The 26,670-nt window shown below is 43.1% G+C and overlaps 1 protein-coding gene and 1 pseudogene across 1 annotated transcript in view; one reads left to right on the forward strand and one right to left on the reverse strand.

The window, feature by feature from the left end:
* The window catches only part of LOC114087289 (keratin, type II cytoskeletal 8-like), a 48,437-nt pseudogene extending 30,789 nt beyond the window's left edge, over nt 1-17,648 (reverse strand).
* The window catches only part of Serpine3 (serpin family E member 3), a 29,239-nt gene continuing 20,215 nt past the window's right edge, over nt 17,647-26,670 (forward strand). The window contains exons 1-3 of the mRNA XM_027928778.3: nt 17,647-17,905; nt 23,321-23,554; nt 25,937-26,134. Coding sequence (XP_027784579.2) covers nt 17,647-17,905; nt 23,321-23,554; nt 25,937-26,134 — 691 coding nt within the window. The remainder of the gene's footprint in view (nt 17,906-23,320; nt 23,555-25,936; nt 26,135-26,670) is intronic.

Here is a 26,670-nt window from a genome sequence, read left to right on the forward strand (position 1 = left end):
GCTGGGAGGTCCCCAACCCCCGCAGTTGATAGTTGGGATCCTGAGACAAGATCTCAAATATTAACATGCCCTGTATTTGAGGCAGGAGGGCAGCGATTTTACCAAGTTTTAAATTTCAAAACAGTGAAGCAGCTAAAAGAGGCTGTAACAACCTATGGTCCTCAAGCACCCTTCACTGTAAGCATGGTCGAATCCATTAACAACTTGAACATGACGCCAGCAGATTGGGCTAATATGTGTAAAGCTGTGCTAAATGGAGGACAATACCTGTTATGGAAGGTTGCCAATGAGGAATTTTGCAAGGAGACGGCTAGGCGAAATGCAGCAGCTGGTTATCCTCAGAGAAATCTAGATATGTTGTTAGGAAAGGGAAGTTATGAGGATCAGCAGCAACAAATTGCATATGATCCTGGCGTATACGCACAAATTGCTGTAGATGCAATTAAGGCATGGAAGACTTTACAAGGACATGGAGGTTTACAAGGTCAATTATCTAAGGTAATACAAGGAGCTAATGAACCTTATGCTGAATTTGTAGATAGGCTTATTCAAACAGCTACCAGAGTTTTTGGGAATACAGAACAAGCAATGCCATTACTAAAACACCTGGCTTATGAGCAAGCGAATCGTTGGTGCAGAGATATCATTAGACCATGGAAACATGAAGATTTAAACACATATATTAAATTATGTAGAGACATTAATGAACAAGAGCAAGTCGTGGCAGCTGCAGTAAAACAGGCTTTAGATGCCAGAGACATTAATGAACAAGGGCAAATTGTGGCAGCTGCAGTAAAACAGGCTTTAGATGCCAGGCCAAGAACATGCTACAATTGTGAACAAACAGGACATTTTAAAAGGAATTGCCCCATTGGAGGAGGGTTTAACAAAACTAGGTATCCAAGGAGTAGAATACCAGGTATTTGCCCACGATGCCGTAGAGGGAGACATTGGGCTAATGAATGCCGTTCTCAAACCACCATAGAGGGTACTCCATTATCAAAAAACGAACAAGGACCAGGTGTTTATCCACGATATCGTGGAGAAAGGCATTGGGCTCCATTGCCAAAAAATGGACAGGGGGGCCCAATGCTCCGGGGTCCAAAACCACAAATATACGGAGCACTGGAGGAACCCAGCAACCCCATCAGGGTAGTGCCCAGGACACATTGTCCATCAGATCCCTCATCAGACAAACCAGAGGGAGCGCAGGGTTGGACATCTGCGCCTCCACCAGAGCAGTACTAACTCCAGAGATGGGAGTTCAAATCATTCCCACAGGGGTGAAAGGACCTCTTCCCAAAGGAACAGTAGGCTTATTATTGGGACGCAGCTCTTCTACTCTAAAAGGACTTATGATAAGTCCTGGGGTAATTGATCCCGATTATGAAGGTGAAATAAAAATTATAGGCAGTTCTCCAAAGGGTATATCAGTAATTTCACCAGGAGATAGAATAGCACAGTTACTAATAATACCCAGCCTACATGATAAATTTTCCAGTCGTACTGTAGAAAGAGGTTCCAAGGGATTAGGCTCCACAGGTGTAGATTGGGCTATGCTTTCTTTAAATTTAGATTCTCGCCCCATGCTAAAACTAAATATTCAAGGACATGAATTTAATGGGCTACTGGATACAGGTGCAGACCTTAGCATCATCTCTCGTCAAGAATGGCCAAAACATTGGCCATTACAACAAGCCACTCAAACGCTTCGAGGCCTAGGAGTGGCAACTAATCCCCATAGAAGTGCAATGGTATTAGATTGGAAGGATCCTGAAGGATGTGAAGGAACTATACAGCCATATGTATTGGATCATCTTCCCGTAAATTTATGGGGACGAGATGTCCTAGATCAATTAGGTTTGACATTAACAAATAACATCAACCAAAATGCACCCACTATTATGACTAGACAAGGTTTTAGGAAAGGAAAAAGATTAGAAAAACAAGAACAAGTTATAGCAGCACCAATACAAATAGATCAAGGAACAGACAGACATGGGTTGGATTTTCAGAAAGGGCCACTGAGACAATAAAAATTACTTGGAAATCAGAAAGACCAGTATGGGTTCCTCAGTGGCCCCTGACTAAAGAAAAGATACAAGCAGCCCATGACCTGGTCAAACAACAATTAGCAGAAGGACATATACAACCTTCTGTATCTCCCCATAATACTCCCATTTTTGTCATCAAAAAGAAATCTGGTAAATGGAGATTATTGCAAGATTTAAGAGCCATTAATAATGAGATGGTTATTATGGGACCTGCTCAATCGGGGATTCCTCAGTTGTCTGCTTTGCCAAAAACCTGGTATGTTTTAGTTATAGATATTAAAGATTGTTTTTTTTTCAATTCCAATTCATCCTGAGGATAGTCCACGTTTTGCATTTACTATCCCTGCACTGAATCATGAAGGTCCTGATCAGAGATATGAATGGAAAGTACTCCCTCAAGGGATGGCTAACAGCCCAACTATGTGTCAAATTTATGTTAACAAAGCAATCCAGCCACTTAGAAATCAAAATCCTGAACTACAAATATTTCACTATATGGATGATGTATTATTAGCACACAAAGATAAAAACACATTGCTAGAATGTTATGCCACACTTACAAACTTATTAAAAAATTATAATCTAGAGATAGCAATAGATAAAGTATAATTAAATTTTCCAATTAATTATTTAGGAGTTCTATTATCCTCAACCATGGTCTGTCCACCAAAAATTCAAATACGAGTAGATCAACTCAAATCACTTAATGACTTTCAAAAGTTATTAGGAGACATAAATTGGATAAGGCCTTATTTAGGTATACCAACAGGAGAGTTGGGACCTTTATTTGATATCCTAAAAGGTCCATCAGATCCAAATTCACCCCAAATGTTAACGCCTGAAGCAAGAAAGGCATTAAAAATCATTGAAACATATATGGAAAATATGCATTTGGATAGAATTGATATAAGTTTGCCTTTATTATTTATTGTACTACCAACAAAAAATATTCCTACAGGAGTATTTTGGCAAGAAGGTCCATTATTATGGATACATTTATCTTATTCTCCTAACACTATTCTTACTAGGTATCCTGAGGCTGTAGGACAATTAATACTCAAAGGAATAAAAGCAGCAAAGGGAGTGTTTGGAATTTCTCCCAATAAAATTATTACTCCATATAATATGAATCAAATTGATGAGTTAGCTAATGAGTTAAATACTTGGGCAATAATCATGTGCAAATCTAATGTTTCATTTGATAACCACTTACCATCTAATCCTTTATTGTCTTTTTGGTCATTGCATCCTGTAATTTTTCCAAAAATGACAAGAAAAACACCTATCATGAATGCTCCAAATATATTCACTGATGGGTCAAATAATGGTACAGCAGCAGTAGTTACCCCTGATCAAACTTTTACATTTTTAGTACCCAAACAATCAGCTCAAAAGGTAGAGCTTAATGCAGTTTTACAAGCTTTTGTGATGTTTAAAGATTCTGTATTTAATTTATTTTCTGATAGTCAGTATGTAGTTAATGCTATAGTATCTCTTGAAGATGATGGTAGGATTTCCCCTTCTTCTACTGTTTTCTCTTTGCTTTCCACTATACAAAGTCTAATCTGGGACAGAAAAGATCCATTCTTTATAGGACATATCAGGGCACATACAGGATTGCCTGGAGCCCTTAGTTTGGGCAATGATTTAGCAGATAAAACTACACATGACATACATATTTTCTCTACACTAGAAGAAGCTATAAATTTTCATAAAAAGTTCCATGTCAATGCTAATACTTTACAAAAGCGTTTTAAAATAACTAAGGAACAAGCTAGACAAATAATAAAACAATGTCAAAATTGTGTGACCTTTTTACCACAAGTTAATCTTGGAGTCAATCCTAGAGGATTGATACCTAACCATATTTGGCAGATGGACGTCACACACTTGCCAGAATTTGGAAAATTAAAATATTTGCATGTTACAGTTGATACTTCTTCTGGATTTTTGATGGGCTCCCTTCATGCCGGAGAAAAAACTAAAGATGTTATAGCTCATTGCTTACAAAATTTTGCCACTGTGGGTGTTCCAAAACAGTTAAAAACAGATAATGCCCCTGGTTATACTTCTACCTCTTTTAAACAATTTTGCTCAACATTTGGCATTACTCATATAACAGGAATCCCATACAATCCACAGGGACAAGGCATAGTTGAAAGAGCTCATCAAACTATTAAAATGTACTTATTAAAGCAAAAAGAAGGAATTGGGAAGGGGTATATATTCCCCAAAGATAAACTTAAAATAACCCTTTTTACTCTAAACTTTTTAAATTTGGATTCATCAGGACTTAGTGCTGCGGAAAGGCATATGTGTCCAAAAAATGTGCATAAGCCCAAGGTACTTTGGAAGGATATTCTAACAGGACAATGGAAAGGTCCTGACCCAGTAATTGTCTGGAGTTGGGGGTCTGTTTGTGTGTTTCCACAGGGAGAACAGCAGCCGATTTGGATTCCAGAGAGATTAACCAAGGTCCTGACCCTGTGATTGTCTGGAGTCGGGGGTCTGTTTATGTGTTTCCACAGGGAGAACAGCAGCCGATTTGGATTCCAGAAAGATTAACTAAAGCGATTTCTACAGACCAAAAAGAAGATGATTTGGCTCAAATCCATAACAACTGATATCCAAAACTCCAGTTTGGCTATTCTTACATCTGCAACAGAACCAGGATGCTTTTTTCAATATCTATTTTATTATTGCCCTTTGCCATATCATGAAGTTCTATTTTGTTTTTTGAGCTCATACATACCTAGGTTAATGTTTTGCTGATCAGTTCTATTTTTTGATTATAGAGTTTTTAAACATTGCAATGGAGATTTCACCTGTAAAAAGTTATAAGGCCTTTACTATAATGTTATGTGCTGTATGTATTATATTATGTGTGCACACTTGTGTTTTGTGTTATATGTTTGAATGTATGTATGTCCATATATCATATATGATGAGCGCTCATGATAAAATGGATCCAAATATTTTTTTTTCACGTGATTTATATGGTTTAATTTAAATTGGTAAACAACTGTTGAGGATTGTTTTAATATGTAAACAAAAAAAAAGGTTAACAGATCTGTTTGTTTACTTTCACCTTTCCTTTTCATTATATTTAATAATTCTCTTAAAGATAATGTAAATTGTTAAGAAAATTGTTTTCTTTTAGTGCCTTCTGTAATGTTACATAATTTTTTCTTTAGCCATTATTGCCAGAATTCCTATCTTCATCCCAGTGCCGGTGAAGACAATGTAAATTGTTAAGAAAATTGTTTTCTTTTAGTGCCTTCTGTAATGTTACATAATTTTTTCTTTAGCCATTATTGCCAGAATTCCTATCTTCATCCCAGTGCTGGTGAAGTCAAAGATAAAACCAGTCTACAGCTTCTACAATAGCTATCACTGAACTGCTTGCAGAACTTGCCTGGACACATTGTGAGCTCACCTGTATGCATTGTGAACTATCTGTTGGTGCAGCGACTTGTGGTAGTGTTGGGGTATTTTTGCTGATGATATCACCGGTGGTACAATTTTTCAAAGGAGCCCTCAATTGGCTTAATGTCATGGCATTTTGCATCCTCCTCTACTAGTGATGGTCTAAAATTTGGGGGCCAACAGAGGTGAGGCAAAGAACCTCACCCCCCCACTGGTGCAAAGGCCTATCCACAAGTATAGCTGTATGCTGGACCGGTAGTCAGTGACGGGTATGATCCAATTGCAGTGGTACCAACCTAAGACAGGAGGCTGACGCCTAGAGGTCAGTTCATCCGATGACGGGTAAGGACCATATGTTGAATTGGACTGCCTAACAGACACGGTCCCTAAGCCACATGCTTGTTGTTTAAACAGAGAGGGGGAGATGTTGAGAGCCACAGCCGAAGGGGCCCCAGCAAACTTCCAGCTGCCAGCAATCCAGCTGCCGGCTGATGATTGGCTCACAGCGGCCCTAGCAACATCTAGCTGATTGGCTCCTCGGCCCCAGCAACATCTAGCTGATTGGCTCCTCTGCGGTGATGCTCATTGGACTGTTTCCCTGCCCTTTCAGACCACGGAGCTGCTCATTGGGGGACTTTTTGGCTCTGCCCACGTGACCCAGCCAATCGGCCTCAAGAGCAGGAGGATTGTGGGAGAGGAAAAGAAGCTTGTGGGGGGAGAGACAGGCTTGTGGAAAGCCGGTGGTGGCAGTTGAGGCTCTGAGGATTTTTCCTGAGAGGCTGTTTTGTTTGGCGTGTGTGGTCCTAAAAATAAAGTTAGTTTCTTTTGACAAGTGGCTTCTGATTGTGCCCAGCCAGACTGCGGCATCTTCTGCCGGTGGGTCGCAGGCCCGCCTACCTTGCAGGAGTGATTGGAAGTTCTGTCCCGCCGCGGGCCACTGGGCCTTTTCTGTCGGTGGTCACAGTTCCACCTACCTGGCAGGCGCGGGGGGTGGGGGGCGGCTCTGCCCCTCAGCAGGCCGCTGGGCCTGCTCTGTGCGTGGTCACAGTTCCCTCTACCTTGCCGGTGCAGGGGGAGGGGGCGGCTCTGCCTCTCAGCAGGCCGCTGCTCCTCTTCTGCCGGTGGGTCGCAGGCCCAAAATGAATTTTTGTAAGGGCTGCCTCGTCCTGCATTTTAACAGGCCTGAATGTGGACCAGTTTGCTGTGCTTAAAACTGGTAAACCACTTCTCCATCAAAACTGTGCATTTGCTTGTAAACATATTTTCTCAAAAGTAGTTAAAGTTGTAAACATATTTATCCCTTTATTGATAAAGCATATGGCTCCTACCTTCAAATGAGATAAGCATCTGGTGTACCCCTATGTCATAAGCATGTTTTGGACTGTATAGAAAAGTTATGGAATATCTGGTAAGTTGTGATATCACTTGGAAACAATTTATACAGCCCAAAATGCAATGGCTTAAGTAATTTGAGGGTCCTATCCAATATGTAGATGCAACTGCAAACCATAGACTGTGAGGGGAGCCCAGGTCGCTCAGGCGCCCCAGTTTGCATAGAGTCCTGGCGTGCAGGAACACGTGAGCATTGACTGCCTACTTCTCCCAGGAGTGTCGTGAGCTGCCTGCTGCCCACCACGTGCTAACAATAAGTGACACCTGCCCCTGTGGAAGATGGAGACCTCTGCAAGCCTGGACCACTGGTATGATGACTGATGTGAGACAGAGTGGCAGATGAAGCCATGAGGGAGACTAGCCAGTCCCCAGAAGATGGCAATGACTCCCCCCCACCCTCTTTAAAGGACAGACTTTCCATGCATGATGCTTCTGCTCCCTAACATCCTGAACCTGGCTTCTTGTTTGGGCATGAGAAGCAATTCCTTGGAATAAAAAAAGCAGTCACAACATGATGTACCCTGCCAAGACCAATGAAGAGGTTCTGGGAAACCCACTGTGCTTGAAATTTCCCGTATGTTCATGCACACTCAGGCTTAGGCTCCGTTGGAGTGGGGTTAATGCACTGGGCTTCAATGAAAGACATTTTCCCCAAAGTGATAACCTCTGAATGTCCACCAAGACCTCCACCCTGAACACCTTCAGCTAAGAGGCCAGCAGGACCCACAGGCCCCTAGGGCCAGCTCCACTGGCCTCTTGGGAGGCTTTATGTCTAGAGCCCAGCTCCAACATTCAGCCCTTCCCAATTGGCTTGTTGGATTCATAGCACTGGGGCCAGGGGGTGAGGGCTGAGTCTTTGCTTTTTTGTTATGGCTGTCCATACAGACCTTGTGTCTCGAGCTTATGCATCCAGAACATTCCAGAACAGTGCCAGTCTTTGTGGTCTCCTCGAACTACCCCCGGACTCACACATTTCCCTCTTCCACTCTGTACAAAATGAATTTTTGTAAAGGTCACCTCGTCCTGCATTCACCAACTGAATCACATCACTATCACCATCAATAACACTCACATGTTGGAAACAGAAATAAAGTATTTTAATCTCAATCCCACACACCTCGCCAGCTCCTCTCCTTCTTGATATCCTGCTGGGGTGGGTTCCTGTAACTTGTGTGCAGAATCCTGCCTTTGTTTGTGAAGCACTCTCTTCACCCTTCAGGGCCTGCTGGATACAGCAGCAACAACCTGGGGAGTGGAGGTGTGGCCTCCACTCTTGTACCCCAAGAGCAGAACATTTACCCTATACCACAGCACCAAGGGCCCACTTGCAAAATCAGCACTTCCACAATGCATCAAATCTATTTTGACGGTTGTTGTCTTCAACTCCCCCTTACCTTATTTCCCTCCTCTCTCTCCCCACAAAAAAAGTGGTTATTTTGCTTATGTACGATGTGAACATAGAGTTGATTCTGTTGCTGTGTCCACATGACATCTCCCCTGAAGTTCTTGTGAATATTACCATTTTACAATCTATAAGTGTTTCAATAGAAAAAAGGAATTAAGAGTTGAAAAGATAAGCCACAAACTAGGAAAAAAAGGACTTATATCTAAATTATACAAAGAATGATTAAAATCCAACACAAGAATACAAACAATCCAATTAAAAAGTAGGCAAAGCTGGGCACAGCGGTACATGCCTGTAATCCCCAGCCACTTTGGAGGCTGAGGCAGGAGGATTGTGAGTTCAAAGCCAGCCTCCGCAAAAGCTAGGCACTAAGCAACTCAGTGAGACCCTGTCTCTAAATAAAATACAAAATGGGGGCGGGGGATGTGCCTCAGTAGTCAAGTGCCCCTGAGTTCAATTCCTGGTACGAAAAAAAAAAAAAAAACCACACAAAGAAAACATAGAGATGGCAAATACACATGAGTAGATGCTCAGCATCATATGTCATTATAGAATTGCAACTTAACACAACAATGAGATGCTGCTACTTACTTAAATGGCTAAAATCTAAAACACCGACAACATCAAAAGTTGGCAAGGACCATGAGGAACTCTCATTCACTGCTAGTGCCAATGCAAAATGGCACAACCACTTTAGAAGACAGTTTGGCAGTTTCTCAGAAAGCTAAATATAATCTTACCATACAATCCAGCAATTGCCTCTTGTTTACCCGATTGAATTGGAAACTTTGGTTAACATGAAAGTCTGCCCACAAAAGTTTGTAGCAGCTTTATTTACACTTGCCCAAACTTGGAAGCAATCAAGATGTCCTTCAGTGAATAAATGGATGAATAAGCTATGCCAAATTCATACACTGGAATATTATTCAGTGATAAATATGAATGTGCTGTCAGGCCCCAGAAAGATATGGAGGAAATTTTAAATGCATATTGTTAAGTGAAAGAACCCAATCTGAAAAGACTGCTTACTGTATAATCCTAACTATTCCAGAAAATATAAAGCTACTGTTATGAGTTGAATATGAGATGTCCCCCCAAACTCCTGTGTTACTGAAGGAATGTTCAGAGGTGAAGTGATTGGATTGTGAGAACTGCAACCTAATATGTCCATTCTAGTTTGAATGAACATGGGGGCAACTTTAGATAGGTGGGGAATGACTGGAGGAGGTAGGTCTCTGGGGACATGCCCTGGAAGAGTTAATTTTCCCTGAGGCCCCTTCCCCATTCTCCTCCACCATGCCCTTCCACCATGATGTTCTGATTCATCTTGTGCTCAGAGCCATGGAATCAGCCCGCTACGGACTTAACAAACTTTTCCTCCTCTAAGTTGTTCTTGTTGGGCATTTTGGTCACAATGACAAAAAAGCTGACTAATAAAACTATAAAGATAGTAAAAAAGTGAGTGGTTTTCAGGAGTTGAAGGGAAAAGAGAGGAGGGAAGAATGATTAGGTGGAACACATATATTTTTAGAGCAAAGAAACTATCCTGAATGTTATTACCATAATGGTGGACACATGACATTATACATTTGAGATAAGCTGTAGAACGATAGGACAGAAAGAGTGAACCTTAATGTACACTGTGGACCTTAGTTAACAAACATGCCACATCAATGCAACATGTGAATAGTTGGAGAAATGGCCGGGAGGAATTGTGGGACTGTGCACAATGGGCTCCCTTATTGCAGTTTCACTTTCTGAATTTGTTACCTGTAGTCAACTGCAATCCAAAAGCTATTAAATGGAAAATTCCAGAAATAAATAATTCATACATTTTAAATAAGTTTTATTATAGCATGTTGTTATAATTATTCTATTTTATTATTAGGTATTGCCATTAATCTCTTACTGTGCCTAATTTATTTTTTTAAACATTTATTGTTTAGTTGTGGTTGGACACAATACCTTTATTTTATTTATTTATTTTTATGTGGTGCTGAGGATTGAACCCAGGGCCTCCCATGTGCTAGGCGAGCGCTCTACCGCTGAGCCACAATCCCAACCCCTCTTACTATGCCTAATTTATAAATTAAATTATAATTTATATGTAATTATCATAGGATATTTACATATAGGAAAAAAATAATACTACATCCATAGGGTTTGGTACTATCTGCATTTTCAGGCATCTGAAGAATGTTTTAGATAGTTGGCCCTGTGGATGAGAGGGTACTACTGTACTCTCTGACCAATTCTTCTAGAAATCTAAACTGCTTTTAAAAATAGTCCATTTAACATGGCAATAAGTATAAAGCATGGGAATTTAATCAAGAATACATGAAGTTTTACTAAAATAATCTAATATAGAAGATGATTTTAATAAATGGAAAGATATTCCACTGTCATGGATGGGAAAATAACATTTTTAAGATATTAATTCTTTCCAGATTGATCTATAGAGTCAGTGCCATTCTAGTCAAACTTTAGTTGGATTTTTGGAGGTACTTACTAAGCTTATTTTCAAAATGATTTGTAGAATCAATAAAAGTTTGTGGAAAGCTGAATAAACTTTTTAAAAGAACAATCAAGGGTGGACTTGCCCTATTACATGGTAGGGTATTATTTATTTTTTAAATTTATGGTACTGGGGATTGAACTCAGGGAAGCTTAACCATTGAGCACATCTCCAGCTCTTTTTTTGTATTTTATTTACAAACAGGGTCTCACTGAGTTGCTGAGGCTGGCCTTGAACCAGCAATCCTCCTGCCTCAGCCTCCTGAACCACTGGGATTACAGGCGTGAGTCACTGCACAGGCAGTAATGTATCTTTTAAAGCCATAGCAATGAAAACAGTTTGATAAAGACAAATTAACCAACAGCATAGAATGGAGAGCATAGAGACAAACCCATATGCACATGAGAACCTAATATATGAGAAAAGGGGCACCACAAATCAATGGGAAAGAGCAATTTAAATGCATCAAAATGGAATATTTCTTTTTTAACAAAAGACAGCATGGAGATAGGTAATTGATAATGGCACAAAAGGAAGAAGGTATTAAGACCTAAAGTTGGCAAGAATTTATGTTATCTGTGGACTGAAAATCAACAAGAAAAAAGCCCACAATATATCAAAATGGAGAAAGGATATGACAGGCAATTTCAGAGAAAGAAACAGAAAAATAACAAGCACACTATGAAGTGCTCAACATCTCTGGCAACTGCCCAAGTGCAGATTAGCACAATGACATACCACTTTGCATCTGTTATACCAGACAAATAAAAGAGACAGAAAATACCCATTGTTGGTAGAGATAAGGGATGTGGATGTTGGTGGGGTATACTGGATGTAGATGGTCTAGAGCTTTGTCTGGAGCTATATATTCAAATTAAATGGATGCATGCCTTATGGCCCTGACATTGTCTTCCTCAGTAAACCTCCTAGGGGAATTCCCACACAGTCCACAAGAGCAGTCCAAGGGTTGTTTGCACTGGGGACAAGTTGGAGACAATCTAGATGATCATCACTAGGAGAATGGATAAAGCAAATGAGGCAGCTGCATTCTGTGGAGTGGCACCCAGCAGCCAGCAGCAAGGATCAGATGCATACAGAGTGCTACATGGATCTTAAAAGGGTGTTTCCTGAAAAACATTAGGACAGTTAGTGAGACACATAAAAACAGTTGTGTAAATCTAAAATGCATGCACGTTTTAATACACATAAATAACAATACACATTTTTTCAAAGCACATTCCTTAGAAGAAACAGTGGATTATGATGTGGCATGAACTGAGGAGAAGGGCCAACTCAACTCTCAGCACCTGGGGTAACTACAACAATGAAGTACTTGCTTTTCTTTCTTGTTTTTTTCAATACCAGGGATTGAACTCATGTGCACTTAACCACATCCCCAGGCCTTTTTTATATTTTATTTAGAGACAAGATCTTTCACTAAGTTGTTGAGGCTGTCTTTGAACTTGTGATCCTCCTGCCTCAACCTCCTGAGCCTTAAGTTACAAGTCAGATAAAAAATTTTTACAAGTTAGATAAAAATTATCTCTGAATTCAGTCCAGAGGTCTTTTTAAAGTTTCCAACCTTTTTCTTTTAAGATATTTAAAAAGATACTTTTAGATAAAATAGCATAGATTCACCCCCCACACTTGGTCTGCAAGACCTCTGACTTATGTAGGCATGAAAGTGACCTCAATGGTCCTCTCTTAAAATGAGAGAGAGGCTGGTGAGCTATAATTTGGATCTGAAATATTCCCCAAAGGTTCAGATGTTAAAGGTTTGGTCCGAAGACCATGGCACTACTGGGAGGTGGTGGAATCTTTAAAAGGTGGGCCTAGTTGCCTAGTTGGAGGAACTTTAGATCAACTGGGTTCATGCCCTTGAGAGGGATATTGTACCCTGTCCTTTCTTCTCTCTCTCTCTCCCTCCCTCCCTCCCTCCTTCCCTCCCTCCTTCCCTCCCTCTCCTCCTTCTCCTCAGCTGTCATGAGGTAAGCAAGTTGTTCCACCACATAGCTCACTGCCATGATGTTCTATTTCACCACAGGCCCAGAGAAAATGGGGCCAAGGAAGCATGAATTGAAACCTCTGAAATTGTGAGCCAAACTAAAACTTTCCATCTTACAAGTTGATTGACTCGGGTGTTTTGTCATAGTAACAGAAAGCTGAGTAGCACAAGGGGACACAACACAAAGAAACTGATGTTCTTAGCCTTTCCTACTCATCAGATACTGTGTTAGAGGCTTCATAGAGCCTGTCTCCTTGCCTCTTCACAGTGAGAGGTAGGTATTATGAGTCCATTTGGCAGAAGAACTAAGTAAAATCTCAGTGCAGCTCAGTGACTTGCGCAAGGGCTATAGTTAGTAAGCAGCAGTTATAGGAAGCCAGGGCTATGAACATTCTTCACTAGGCCCTACTAAAAGGTGTTACAAGGTGGAGAAGTCCCAGAGTTCATTTTGACACTATGCACTAGGTACCTAAGAAGAAGATAAGAGCCATGTAGCAACTGTCAGTCTCCACAGCAGGAAACCCAGAGGCGGTCTTCTCCATCCTTCTCTTCCTGGCAGGACAAGCGGAAGTTCAGCTGCATGGTTTTCCCTGAGGGACTTGCCAGTTTTGTCTAATTCTGTGACATCAAGTGCTAGGTACCCTTCCTTTGCTTTCTGGCTTCATCTGGCCACACCCTGGGACTTTTTTCAATGGCATCCCTTGGCATCCGTGGGTCAATCAGTGGCATACTTTCTTTTCCATGATGGACTCCTCAAGGGCAGAGGTACACATGGGGACTCTCTCTGTACAACTCCAGACAAGCAGCCCACACAACAAAGAGGAGTTGACTGTGTATTGCATACTAACAGAGTTAAAATTCAGTGTTTCTATCCATCCCAGTGGTAGACCTCTGGGCTTGAAAGTGGTTTGTTTATGCCTATAAGAAATCAGCTTGTGAAAAATTAGGCACCATAATTAAAAAGATGTAATCTGTCTACAGGTGATTCACTGCAGAATCTCAAGTATATGCAAGTGGAGGAGACACACATCACAAGCCAATAAAATCTGGGCTGGCCACCAAAGACCTTCAAATTCCACTTCCACAGAAGATTTCAAGACACCCAAATAGTGGCCCCTGCAGGCACCACCAAGACTGTGATGAAGAACATAAGCCTCAGAGTCAAGGTGAACCCAGATTCAAACCCCAGCTCAGGCTGGCAGGACCTTGGGCAAAATCTTAAGCTCTTCAGCCTTAGTTTCTTTGGGCAGGGGGTTAAAAATGATGGTGGAATGTGATGGACATTATTATCCAAAGTACATGTATGAAGACACGAATTGGTGTGAATATACTTGTATACAACCAGAGATATGAAAAATTGTGTTCTATGTGTGTAATGAGAATTGTAATGTATTCTGCTGTCATATATAAATTTTAAAAATTAATTAAAAATGGGAATAATATACTTTCTTCATAGGATTGTTGTGATGTTTTGTTGTAATTGTGCATGGGAATTATCTAGCAGGGGTACTTAGAACACTGTAAGTGCTCAATAATGTTCACCATTTTTGTTGTTACAATAATGAGTAAACAACTCCAAGAATCGAGCCCCCTTTAGCTGCATAGCAAATATCTATCCCAGCACAGTAGAAATGAATAGGATAATCTCTGCTTAAATGGTCAGAGACATCAATGGCCCACCCAGGTTCACAGCTGATACACAAAGGGAAAATCAGTCACCATTCATTCACACTTTGAAATATATAACCTACATACGAAATATCTCTTGTATGTTATGTTTCCTTAACATTGTTCCTTAAAGTGTTTTTAAAGCAATTTAGAATGGCACATTCTTAGAGTTGGGAAAGAATGTTCATAAAGTCTCAATTTGAGAAGTTGTTTTACAAGTTCCTCTCCACTGTACCACTGACCAATAGTGAACCAAGCCTCTGCTCAAATCATTCCAGCCATGTGGATTCCACGATGTTGTGAGACAGCCCTCACAATTACTATGGCTTTTCTTGCCACCATTTCTAAATAAGTACTCAGTGAGCAAGACTCAGGTCCTGGAAGACTTGAGTTCAGGATGCTGGTTCACAGTCATATCCCCAGGACCCAGTCCAGAGCTTTGGCACCTAGCAGGGGATCAGGTGACCAGTTGCATGAATGGACGGATGGATGGATGGGTGGATGATATGCCTTCCCTGGATGTTATAAAATAAGTTAAACATATTTATTCCCCTGGCACACTATTGTTTAAAGTCCAAGGCATACAATAATGAAATTAAATCCAAATTAAGGATTTGGGAAGATTTCGTGTAAAACAATTACAGAACTATAACATTATTAAGACCTATAATTTATCCCAGGCATGGACCTCAGCAATACAACTCTGCTTTAATAGAAAACCCTGCGGAGCTCAGTGGCTGGCCCATGCCTGTAATCCCAACAACTTGAGAGGCTGAGGCAGAAGGCTCACAAGAAGTTCAAGGCCAGTCTGGGCAACTTAGTGAGCCCCTGTCTCCAAAGAAAAAGGGCTGGGATGTAGCTCAGTGGTAGAGTATCCCTGTGTTCAACCCCTAGTACTGTAAATAAATAAATAAATAAATAAAAATGAATTACCCACTGATTATAGGGAAATAGGTAGTTAGGTTAAAAATAGTCCTTTAACTTTTCATTTTAACACTAACAGATGCCTGAGAGATAATTACTAAAAATTGCTTTTGTTTTCAATCCCTTTCTTCTTTTCTTTAATCTTTCACAACATATAATTCACATTCTATTTTGAACAGAAAGCAATGCCTAAGGCCTTAATAGAAATGTAAGTCATTCTGGATCAGTCACAGGAACAACTTTTGACAGAAATTTTGTTCTCCTTCTCTATTGCAGAATTCCATACTTTCCAAAAATGTGCATTTATTCACTGACAATAAGGTCCTATTCTCTCAAATGAATTCATTGTGCTTTTTAGCTGTTGTATCTGAGAAGATTGTAAATATTGCTTTTTATACATAAATGAGTGCACTCCCTTTGATTAGTAATAAACAAGGCAAAACATCCTGCTCCCAACTGAGTGTGCCGTACCTTGCTTTGTTTTCCTGGTCTATCGCAGAATTCCATTTGCTCAAAGTTTCAGGTCAGGCCCAAAGACTGAATTATTGTTCTCTTCACAGGAGGAGGGGGAGAAGCACTAAGTACCTGGTACCCAGCAAAAGCCCTACAGAGTTATCAGTGGAATTCCTCAAAGTGACAAAGGGCTGGATGAGGGGTTCCTTGCTGGTACAACCAGGTCACAAGCCTAAGAAGGCTTGACGGGTGTGGCTGGCTCTGTCCCCAGGGTCCCACTCTGTTCCCGATCTGGGCTTTGCTGCCAGGGTTGGGCTGCTTCTCCTGGCTCCCTACAGTACCTCCAGCCTCTAGGAATTTGGACCGAGTGGTAGAGACATCGCCGGCAGAGACGGCCGTCGCCAGCTTCCTCCCTGTGCTGTCTTGTGATTCAAAGCAGATTCTGCTCCACTTTTTTAAAAGGGAGCACATTAACGCTGGAGACCCACAAGAACAGAACCAACCAAGGAAGCGCAACCCTTTGGTCCAAGAGTGCGTGAGTAAGCAACTCCTCCCAGATGAACTATGGCGGGGCTTGGGTCATGGGGAGCCCGGGACATCGAGGTCCAGGTCCACTTGCTGGGAGCTGCGTGTTCCTGTGGGAGGTTATAGGAGCTGCAAGGCTTGTGAAGTGGGGCTTGAGCTTTCACAAATGACCCTGGGCTGGGACCCTCTACCCCCAGACGTGCGCACACACACGCACATCCCCACTTCTGTGGTACCAAAGACATCTATCTGGTGCTGCATTTGCACTTGGATACCTGGAGAAAGAGCTGAAGAACGAGAGACAGGCTTTCTGCCTTGGGTCATTATCTAATGTGGACACTGAGAGTCTTGCTTGCAAACTTCTACAGGAAGTTCCACGTGATTTCAGAGTTAGACCACTTAGCCAAAATTGCTGCTGGCTGGACATGTGGCATAGCCATTGAAAACATTTCTTTGCTCTTCTGGCATGAACTTCTAGCCTGTGGATGTTCTGCCTTCCCTGGGAGGGTACAGTTCTGGCGTAGGTTTACTTTGTTTAATTCTCTTCTCTGTGAAAGTGTTCTTTTTTATGAGAATCATTCACATCACAAGAATTCTGGCATTCTAGTTCACAATTAACTCATATATCAGTATCTTAATGCACATGTATAATGCACAGGATTTAAGTTATAGCCCTGTTGCTTTCCCCATGTACATGAGTCACTGGGCTCTCTAAACCTTAATCACTATCCCTGGAGATGAAATCTGATAACAGCTACCAAGTAAGATTTTTGGAACAACTGAGAATGTAAAAAGTCCTTTTTAGCATGGTAGACGATGATGATGATGATGATGATAATGATTAGTCGTCATAATATTTGTGATAAACATGGCACAGCTATAAGTTGGCTAAATACAAAAGAAAAGAGTAGGATGTTCTTCTTACATTTCTTTTCCCAACGTAATGGTTTGCTTCAGGTCTTGCCAAAGACAGAAGCAGGTCTTCCAACCCTTGGTTTGGTTTTGTAAAGCATCCCAGCAAGTGTGGATATTCCCAATGCTAACACAAAATGTGCAGTAAAGCCACCGGGGCAGGTGGGACTGTGAGCGGGGGGACCAGAGCAGCTGGATGAAGACCTCCCTGTTCTGGCCTTTTCCAGCCACTAAATACCGAGCAATCAGAGCGGGGCAGCGGCGTCCTCTGTGGGATGCGCTGGCAGCACCACCAGCATCCCTCCGCATCCGCTTCTCTGCCCTCTGAATTATAGGACCTGCAGCAGCAGCAGCAGTAGCAGTCTCCATGTCGCCTCTCCTGCACATCACCCTCTTCCTCCTTCACTTCTGCTTCCCTGGAGGGCACAGCCACCTCCCCCAAAGTCTGCTGATGCTAAAGACTGAGTTTGCACTTCGCCTCTACCGGAGCGCAGCAGCAGGTAGAAACGGCACAAACTTTGTCATCTCTCCCACCGGCGTGTCCCTCCCGCTGGAGATCCTGCAGTTTGGAGCCCAGGGGAACACTGGCCAGCAGCTGGCAGGCGCTCTGGGGTACACCGTGCACGGTAAGAGGCCCCCACGTGCAGGCTTCTTCACCCTCTCACTCCTCATGCCTACTCTTCTCATTCTCGCTCACTGCTCAGGTGGTAGGGGGTAGGGAGGCAGGAGCTCAGCCCCCAGTGGTGCTCTCATGCAGAAAGATGACCACTGGGCAGGAAGGCAACAGAAGGCATTCAGACTTTGGAATGGCGGTTACCCTTGATTTTTAAAGCTCACTTCTAGCATCATGTTCCTCAGTAATAATTTGGTTTCGTTTCACACGGTCTTTTATAGTGCCAGACCGAGTTGCAAGCACCTTATAAACATAATTACCACAACAATCCCATGGAGGTTGGTGACTTTATTATCATCCTTATTTTGGAAATGAGCAACTAGGCACAGAGAGTGGAAGCAACTTGCTAGAGGTCACACAGCCAGTAAGGGGCAGAGTTGGATTCAAGCCCAGATTCTCTGGCTCCAAAGCCCATGTTTTTCATGAATCTGTGACTTCTGGCCAGTGTTCAATCTGCTGGCTTATTTTTATGAATTCTGTATCTTAGAGCATCTCTGCCAACAGCAGCAAGTTTCTTGAATGTAGCTCAGCCTCAGCTGAACTTTTCTCAGGGACCAGCTCAATGCCCACTCACCATCTCCATGCTAAGCACACACGGGCTTTTTCTTCTTTATCTCAGAATAAGATCTTAATAAGAAGGATGGGACAAGCTCTGTATAAACTGATTTGCCAGAAAGCACAAGAGCCAATACCAACACAGCCTGGTGAGAGCTTCCGTTGAAATAGAATTCTGAGTTAGCAAGTAGAGGTTAGTACCCAACATGTCAGGCCCTAAGGCTCCAACTGAGCTTCCGAAGCTCCAAGACAATGATGGTGACCATGCTGGCCACAGACAAATGTGGGTTCTCTCTGGGGATACTGAAGCAGAAAATAGTTTATTGAACTTAATTGTTCTCAATAAGTATATCCCAGCAGTGCACAGATCCACAGATTTATTCTTCAACCCCATTAGATCTGGTGCAAGGCAAGTCACCCAGGGCCGTGGGGCACCAACTGCATGTACTGGTACAGCATGAGGGTCTTGGCATCCAGATGTGTACAGAAAACCCTGAACACAGGCAGCTCAGGCTCAGAGTAGCAATACACTCTAACCCTGCACCATGGTGCATTTATGGGAGATAAGTTAGTACAGGGAAGGGAATGATTTATTCCCCTGGCAGATCTGAAGGCTCCCCAGAAGATGAGACATCTGAGCTGAGTTATGAAAAATAACGAGGAATGTGAAAGATAGGGCAGGCATTTTAGTCTTAAAATAGAGCCTCACTGAAGTCAGGATTGGGGGAAAGACAGTTGCAATTGCTGCAACCTGCAGAGAAAGGAAACAGTGTGATTGGCTCTGGTTGTTGGGTACAGTGTCAGTACCTGGTAACCAGATGTGAGGATGATCAGGGTGTCCTTTCAGCTCATTCAACAATCACCAAATGTCAAGAATGCGCAATAGTCAAACTCCGTGGAACAATGACCCCATTTGCTGGGCATGGTGGCACACGCTTGTAATCCCAGCAGCTCGGGAAGCTGAGGCAGGAGGATTACAGCAATTTAGCGAGGCTCTAAGCAACTTAGTGAGACCCTGTCTCTAAATAAAAAATAAAATGGGCTGGGGATGTGGCTCAGTGGTAAAGCTCTCCCGGGTTTAATCCCCAGTACCCCACCCAACTAAATAATAATAGTAATAATAATAATAATTCCACTTAATTTTCTTAATCATAAACTGCTTTATTTATCTTATGGAGCTATAACAGTTGTGAACAAGAATGTGCCATTTTCAGAGTTCTGGTTAATAGACTATCTCTATGCTTTGGTTTGCATCAGGATAGCTCTGAAAATCATGTGTGTACTACTTAAAACTAACACCAATGCCCACTACCTGCCCCCACCCAGTCTTTTCTTTAAGACCAATAGCACAGTATAAAATCCGCAGCAAAACATGCCCAGGGCCAGGGGTACGGTGCCTTTTTAATCAACAGAAAGAACTGTCCAAGTCTGCAGTGTGACACACCAGTGTTGTCCCCTTCCTGTGTATCCGGACGCTGTGTGACCACCAGGAGCTTTGCCAGGGTTCCTGCCTCTGAGCCTTGAAGCACAGTGTGAGATTCAGAACAGGCCCCAGAGATTTCTCCAAAGAGCACCTTGTTTTCACTCCGTGAAGCACGCCATTTCCCAGAGTCCCGACTTCTAGGGATCTTCCTTGTCCAGAGAGATCAATAAAGAACACTTCAGTGTTTTCTATTAAGAACAAGAACAGGACTAGAAACACAGAGAAGCCTCAGAGATGAAAGGTGATCTGTCCCTGGAAAGAATTCTGTTTCATGATGCATATGGAGTTACTTTTATCATCATGATGTCATTTGATCCTCACAGAAACCATATATAATATTAAGCCTCTATTCATATTCCTTTTTTACAAATACGAGTGAATGACTTGCAAAACTCAGCTCACCTAATGGGCAAGTGCCAGAGCCAGAATTCAAATGCCATATTTTCTGACTCCAAATCTTATGTTCTTTTCATAACCCCTCAGCTCTACTCTAAGCCATGGGGAAGTTGCATAAATATATAAGCACCCTGCCTTCTCTGTTTCTCGACAAAGCATCATCATGATCCTCTCAGCCCAACCCAACTCACTGGAGAGCTCTCTAAAAACCCTCTTTTCCTTCTCTGGCAATTAAAATATTAGCATCCAAAAGGCAGTTCTTGCACTTTGAGAATTTTATACACCTTAACCTTACAAAGTCAAGACCCACCAGATTCAGTGTCATAATTAAGAAGGTTAATGCAGCAGATTTATTTTAAAAAGGAAGGTACTTTCCATGCCAGTCTCTCAAATGAGCTGAAAGACTGTTTTGCAGCAGAATTTTTGACTTTCTTCGGGTACTTTCCATCACTCTGTACTTGTCCCAGGGACCCTCTCCTCAAGCCCTTCACACCTCCTTCACTCTACCCCTGGTGTCCCACAGCCCGTGTGGCTTTCTTTTCTTTGTCTTCCTTCCCTCCCTCAGCATTTTCTTAGAACTACCTGATTATGTCCCCTCTTGCAGCAAGAAAGGCAGCTTTCTATTTCAGAGGAAGGCAGAGAGAAAGCCAGCAGCGACAGGATTCTGCTTCAAGGGCTGTGGGAGAAGCGGGTTCTCACTCTCACATCAGTTACGTCTGATCCATCACAGAAAAGGATCTGGAATACAGCAAATACAGCAAAACAGGAGGCTACTTGCTCCACAGCCCACCTTCATCCCCAAGAGAACAAAGCCACCCAAGCAGAGGGTCCACAGCCCACTGGCCCCTTGCCCTGTGGGCAACAGGACATTGACCACTTTGATGAAACTGAGCCAGAGAATGGACTTCTCTGGCTCAACTCCCTCATCTATAAATGGGGATCACAATAGGCATTCATTCACAGGGCTGTTGGAAGAACTGAATGTGATCAGGAACGCAGAGCACTCGCACACTGTCTGTTGACACTGTCAGCCTAGAGTAGTTTTCATTTCTGGCAAGGCATATTCCTGTGTGCAAATGGGCAAGGACAGGCCGGCTCAGATGGAGATCAGACTTCATGCTAAAATCAACCGCAAGCCAGTTTACTCTGCTCTGTTCATTTGTAAGAACACTGGTTCCTGGCCCAGAGAAGGTAGGGGGACAGAGAAAAAGCTCAGATCACCCCTAAGGTCACTCTACACTACAAACTAGTGAAATGTCTCCTCTGCAGACAGCCAACATTCTGCAGAGATGTGATCCCAGAAATACAGATGACCTCCCTGGCTAAGGTAAAATCTGACTGTAAGGACTTTCATTTCTTTTCTCACTATGATACAATGCAAGAACTCAAGTTAGGCTGAAATTCATGTGATCAAGTCAGCTTTTTAGAGTTGTGGATTCTAAGAAGCAGTTTCTAAGATTCTAAGCAGGATTCTAAGAAGTAGTGAGTGATGTGTAGATGAATAACATCTGTCCGCTACTATAGTTGGCAGCCAGGGGGCCATAACCAGGGGGAATTCTGGGTACTGTGCTCCCTCCCAAAGGATGTGAGCCAGGCTATTTAGAGGTCTTCTGCTGCCTCCTGGTTTGGCCTCTGCAACCTGAAAGATGTCAGAGTGGACAGACCCCAAGCTGAGTGAGAGATGCATCTCAGTATGTGACATGGCAGGGCATTATGTCTTGCAGGGAGGATTTGGGGACAGCTACAGGGATGTTCCTGAGAATGAGGTGAGGCACAGAGGAGAACAGGAAGGAGGTATCCTGCAGGCAGCCTACAGAGCTTCACCCCCAGAATACCAGCTTATGGGATGTCTTGGGAGTCTAGAAGCTGCAGCTTGTAAATAGTAGCATGAAAATAAAATCTGCCATGGATTATGGAGACAAGGCAGCAATCTCCCGTGTAAATAGTATAGAAATAGAAATCTAGCTGCCATCCAAGGAGGTGGAAGCTCGTTACTCACTCTCTCCATGGTTATTTCCTCAACAATCTTGCAGCTTCTCACTGATGCAATAATACGAGCCTTCTGCTGAGTTGTAGGGAGATGGGGGATGGGAAATGTTCTTACCTTTCCTCTGTATTTTTCAAATTGAAAGCATAGTTCTAAAAGAGGCTGCTTGGGTTTATGACATGCTGTCATATAAGGCCCCAGGAAAGGTATCTTGACAACACAACATCCTGGCCACTGTCCATCACTGTTACTTGTGACATTACATATAAAGCTCTTGACTTTGCAAATATTTGAAAGCCCTTCACCCTGCACTTTGGACCTCCATTATCCCAGCTCTAGACACTCTAGTCCAGCACTTGTCCACAGTCCTGAATCAGGATCTTAGGAAAAAACAGCTCCTTATCTTAGTTGACTTCATTGCAGCCAGATTTCTTTTTCTTTCTTTCTTTTTTTTTTTTTTCTGGGTATTGATCCCAGGGATGCTCTACCACTGAGTCACATCTCCAGTCCTTTCTATTTTTCATTTTGAGATAGGGTATCTCTAAGTTGACGAGGCTGGCGTTGAACTTGCCATCCTCCTAAGTCAGTGGGATTACAGGCATGCACCCCTGTGCCCTACTGCAGCTGGATTCCTTCAGATCTAGCATGGCTTCTTCCCAACTTCTACTTTTTTTTTTTGGCTAGGAATCAAAGCCAGGCTTCATGCCTACTAGGCAAGTGCTCTACCACTGAGCCGTGTCTCCAGCAGGGTTTCTTCCCAGCCAGCTAGGCTGATTCCTGAGTGGGCTTAGCTCTGACTTTTCTAAATTGACTATGCATAGGGATACACCTTATGAAATAAGAGTGCGTTGCTGAGGTCCCGTTTCCATGCAACACGCAGACGGACATTGTGCTGACTTCTTCCTCACAGTCCCCATTGACTGCTTATCCTTACTTCTTTTGCACAGACCCTAAGGTGAGAGATTTCTTGCACGCTGTTTATGCCACACTGCGCAACTCCAGTCACGTCACCGAGATGGAGCTGGCCTGCACCCTTTTTGTGCAAGCTGGAATGCCACTGTCCTCCTGCTTTGTGGAGCAGGTCTCCTGGTGGGCCAACAGCAGCCTGCAGTCGGCTGACCTCAGAGAGCCCAACAGCACTACCATCTGGGCCAAGGAAGGGGCATCCAGACCAATCACAGGTAAAAGAAAACCATCCTCCTTCACAAGGCTAAAGTGAGGGCTGCAAAGACAGAGAGAGTATCACCCAACGCTTGTCAGAAGCCATGGTGGTGGGTGCGTGGTCTGCGCTCCACTGCAGCGCAAGTTGTCTTCTTGGGAGATCCTACCCTTGAATGACATGCTCTGTGAAACAACTGAAGCTGACTTTGTCCTTGTCCCCACCCCACTCACCCCCCACCACATGCACACACACACACACACACACACACACACACACACATGAATACACATGTTCCTCAGAAAAGTGTTCCTCAGAGTCTCTACCTCTGACACACCTTATAGGCTTTTCCCATGTCATTGTTCCGCAGGGTAAGTTTCCACTGAGCTCTGTGCTCATCTACAGTTAACCCCCTGTGAGAATAAAATGTCAGAGGGGCTGAAAAATTGTTTCTTGGGAATTTAGGATATGGAAATAATTCAAAAGAAGAAAAAGTTGTATGCAATAAGATGTTTAGCTCAGTTTCATTGAAGAAAAATATATTTATAACCTAACTGTCCAGCAATGAGGGATGATTCAGAGAGGTCTGGCACCTGCCACCCTGCCATTGTAATTTTTATTGAAAAACATTAATATTTACTGAGCACTTAATTTATTTATTTAGCACTGTTCCAAATTCATTTTCTCAGCTGCGCGCTGTGGCTCACGCCTGTAATCCCAGTAATTCCTAAGGCTGAGACAGGAGGACCCTGAGTTCAAAGCCAGCCTCAGCAATAGCGAGACACTAAACAACTCAGTGAGACCCTGACTCTAAACAAAATACAAAATAGGGCTGAAGATGGGGCTCAGTGGTGTGGTGCCCCTGAGTTCAATCCCTAGTACCAAAAAAAGAAAACAAAGACAGAAGGAAATTCATTATCTGAGTTTAGTTTCACTTCAGTCCTAGGAGGGAGGTGGTAGTACTGTTACCATTTTAAAAATGGAGGAATTGAGGCACTGAGGCTGGAGCCCCCTGTCTGCCCAGGGTCCACAAAGCCAGGATTCTAACACAGAGTGTGGGACTCTAGCATCCTTGGCAATTACTCATGTTACCCAGAAATGTAGAGAACGTTCAATACCCAAAGTTGTTTAAAAAGAATAGGGGACTGGGGCTGTAGCTCAGTGGCAGAGCACTTGCCTAGTATGTGTGAGGCACTGGGTTCGATCCTCAACGCCTCATAAAAATAAACAAATAAAGTAAAGGTATTCTGTCCATCTATAACTACAAAAAAATTTTTTAAATAGAATAGGAAGTGATAGAATATATACTCATTGAACTGATGTATTTGCAATTCTTCCTCAATTTTCTCCAATGTTTCATGACATCTGGTCAATTTACTTTAAAAGGTTTAATTCCCTCTCACCTCCTTGTGCTGCCAGGACACCCCCACCCTTGCCCCCTGCAAAAGCCACACTAGCTGCTTTCTCAATTCCTGGACAAATTTGTCCTCGAAGAAAGGGTGGCCATTAGTGTAGCCATCCCAAGGGCAGAGCCTGAAGCCAGGCCCATCTAGTCTGAATTCAAGGTTTCTCGGGTAACTGGAGGATGGTGGCTTTGCACATCACAAGTATATGGCATTGGCCAACTTCTCCAAGATCTGTGAAGTAAGGAATAACAGGGATGAGTCAGTGAGAATTTGTTCCAATATTTAGAACAAAGCCCAGTGCAAAGAATATGTTTATTAAACAAATAAAGGGCCAGGACAAAAAAACTGTCCCTGTAGGGGTAGTCTGCCTGTCCTCTTTCTGGTAATGCATGAAATTTTAACTTCAGCCCTCCAGAGACAATTCTCTGGACATTGCTGTCTCAGAAGGGGATACAGCTCAGCAATGGTCAGTGGAGATCTAGGGGTGACACAGTGTGGCACCTCCCTGACACTACACCTAGTTCCTCAGGGGTCTGTCTAGAAAAAGAATGGCTTTAGACAGAACCAGAGGGAGCCCCCCAAAATGCTCAGGGAAGAACAAAGGCATGGTCTTCAGCAGCAGCTCTTTAGAAGTGTGTACATATTTCACCATTAATGGATATGAACAAGTAGGCTGCAGCCCATCTTTGGAAATGCCTCACTGACCCCCAGAGCCCGTGGGCAGGTGTCAGGGACTCAGACTCACTTCTGAGTTCTCACTTTCTATTCCCACCGCCCAAGCTGAGAGCAGCTAGTGTGACCTCAGATCCCCTGGCAGTATGAGCAGCTGAGACAGGGAATTAAAACATTTTTAGTAAACCAAAAAGACACTGGGAAACATGAGGGGGGAGAGAGAGATGGAGAATACTACATCAAAAAAGATCTTGTTTGTTTGTTTTAACTCTGCACTCCTTCTCTACACATAATATTGTGTTCAGTTCAATCTTACCTGCTTACAGGTAAGAGCCCAGGTGGCCTGCCGTGGGAGCAGATCAACGCAGCATCTGCTCAGCTCGCACTGGTGAGCACCATGACCTTCCAAAGCACGTGGAGGAGGAGATTCTCCTCCACCAATTCACAGCCCCTGCCTTTCACCTGTGCTCGTGGCCGCATCTTCCAGGTCCCCATGATGCACCAAATGGCTGAGGTCAACTATGGTAAGCCCCTTCCCCTAAGCTGTCTGAAGTGGGAGGAATCCCGGGGCCCTGTGGGCAGGAGAGGGAAGGTCAGGCCTCTGCTCCCAAAGGATCAGGATTGAGATGTGTCTCCATGTGAGTCCATTGTCAGGGCCACGGCTTTGGCCAAAGGAAAGCCCAGGTGGCAAAAGACTTAGAGAAAGGGGTCTGTGTACTGTGTGTGCTGACAAGACAGTGTGGACACAGATGTGGAGCACAACCCAATTTCATGCTTGACATTTCCTTCTGCACTTACTAAGAATAGAGTTAATGTGAAATCAAAAATGTTTGAACTAAACCGCCTGCCCTGGCAGGAACTCTGATAAAATGGGTGCTGAACAAGGAGGAAGATTGAGACTAAAATGCTCTCCAAAGCCTCCCAGAGGAGGCTCTGCTTGGCAGCCACTGCTCCTGAAATGCCATGGTTCTGTGTACCCACCTGCCTGATGGTCACTCATCTTGGTGAGATAGAGGTGCGGCGGGCGGGATTTGCCCAATGCTGGTGCATGCCTGGAGGT

Source organism: Marmota flaviventris, chromosome 4 (assembly GCF_047511675.1).
Source record: "Marmota flaviventris isolate mMarFla1 chromosome 4, mMarFla1.hap1, whole genome shotgun sequence".
In the NCBI taxonomy this organism is placed as follows: domain Eukaryota; kingdom Metazoa; phylum Chordata; class Mammalia; order Rodentia; family Sciuridae; genus Marmota; species Marmota flaviventris.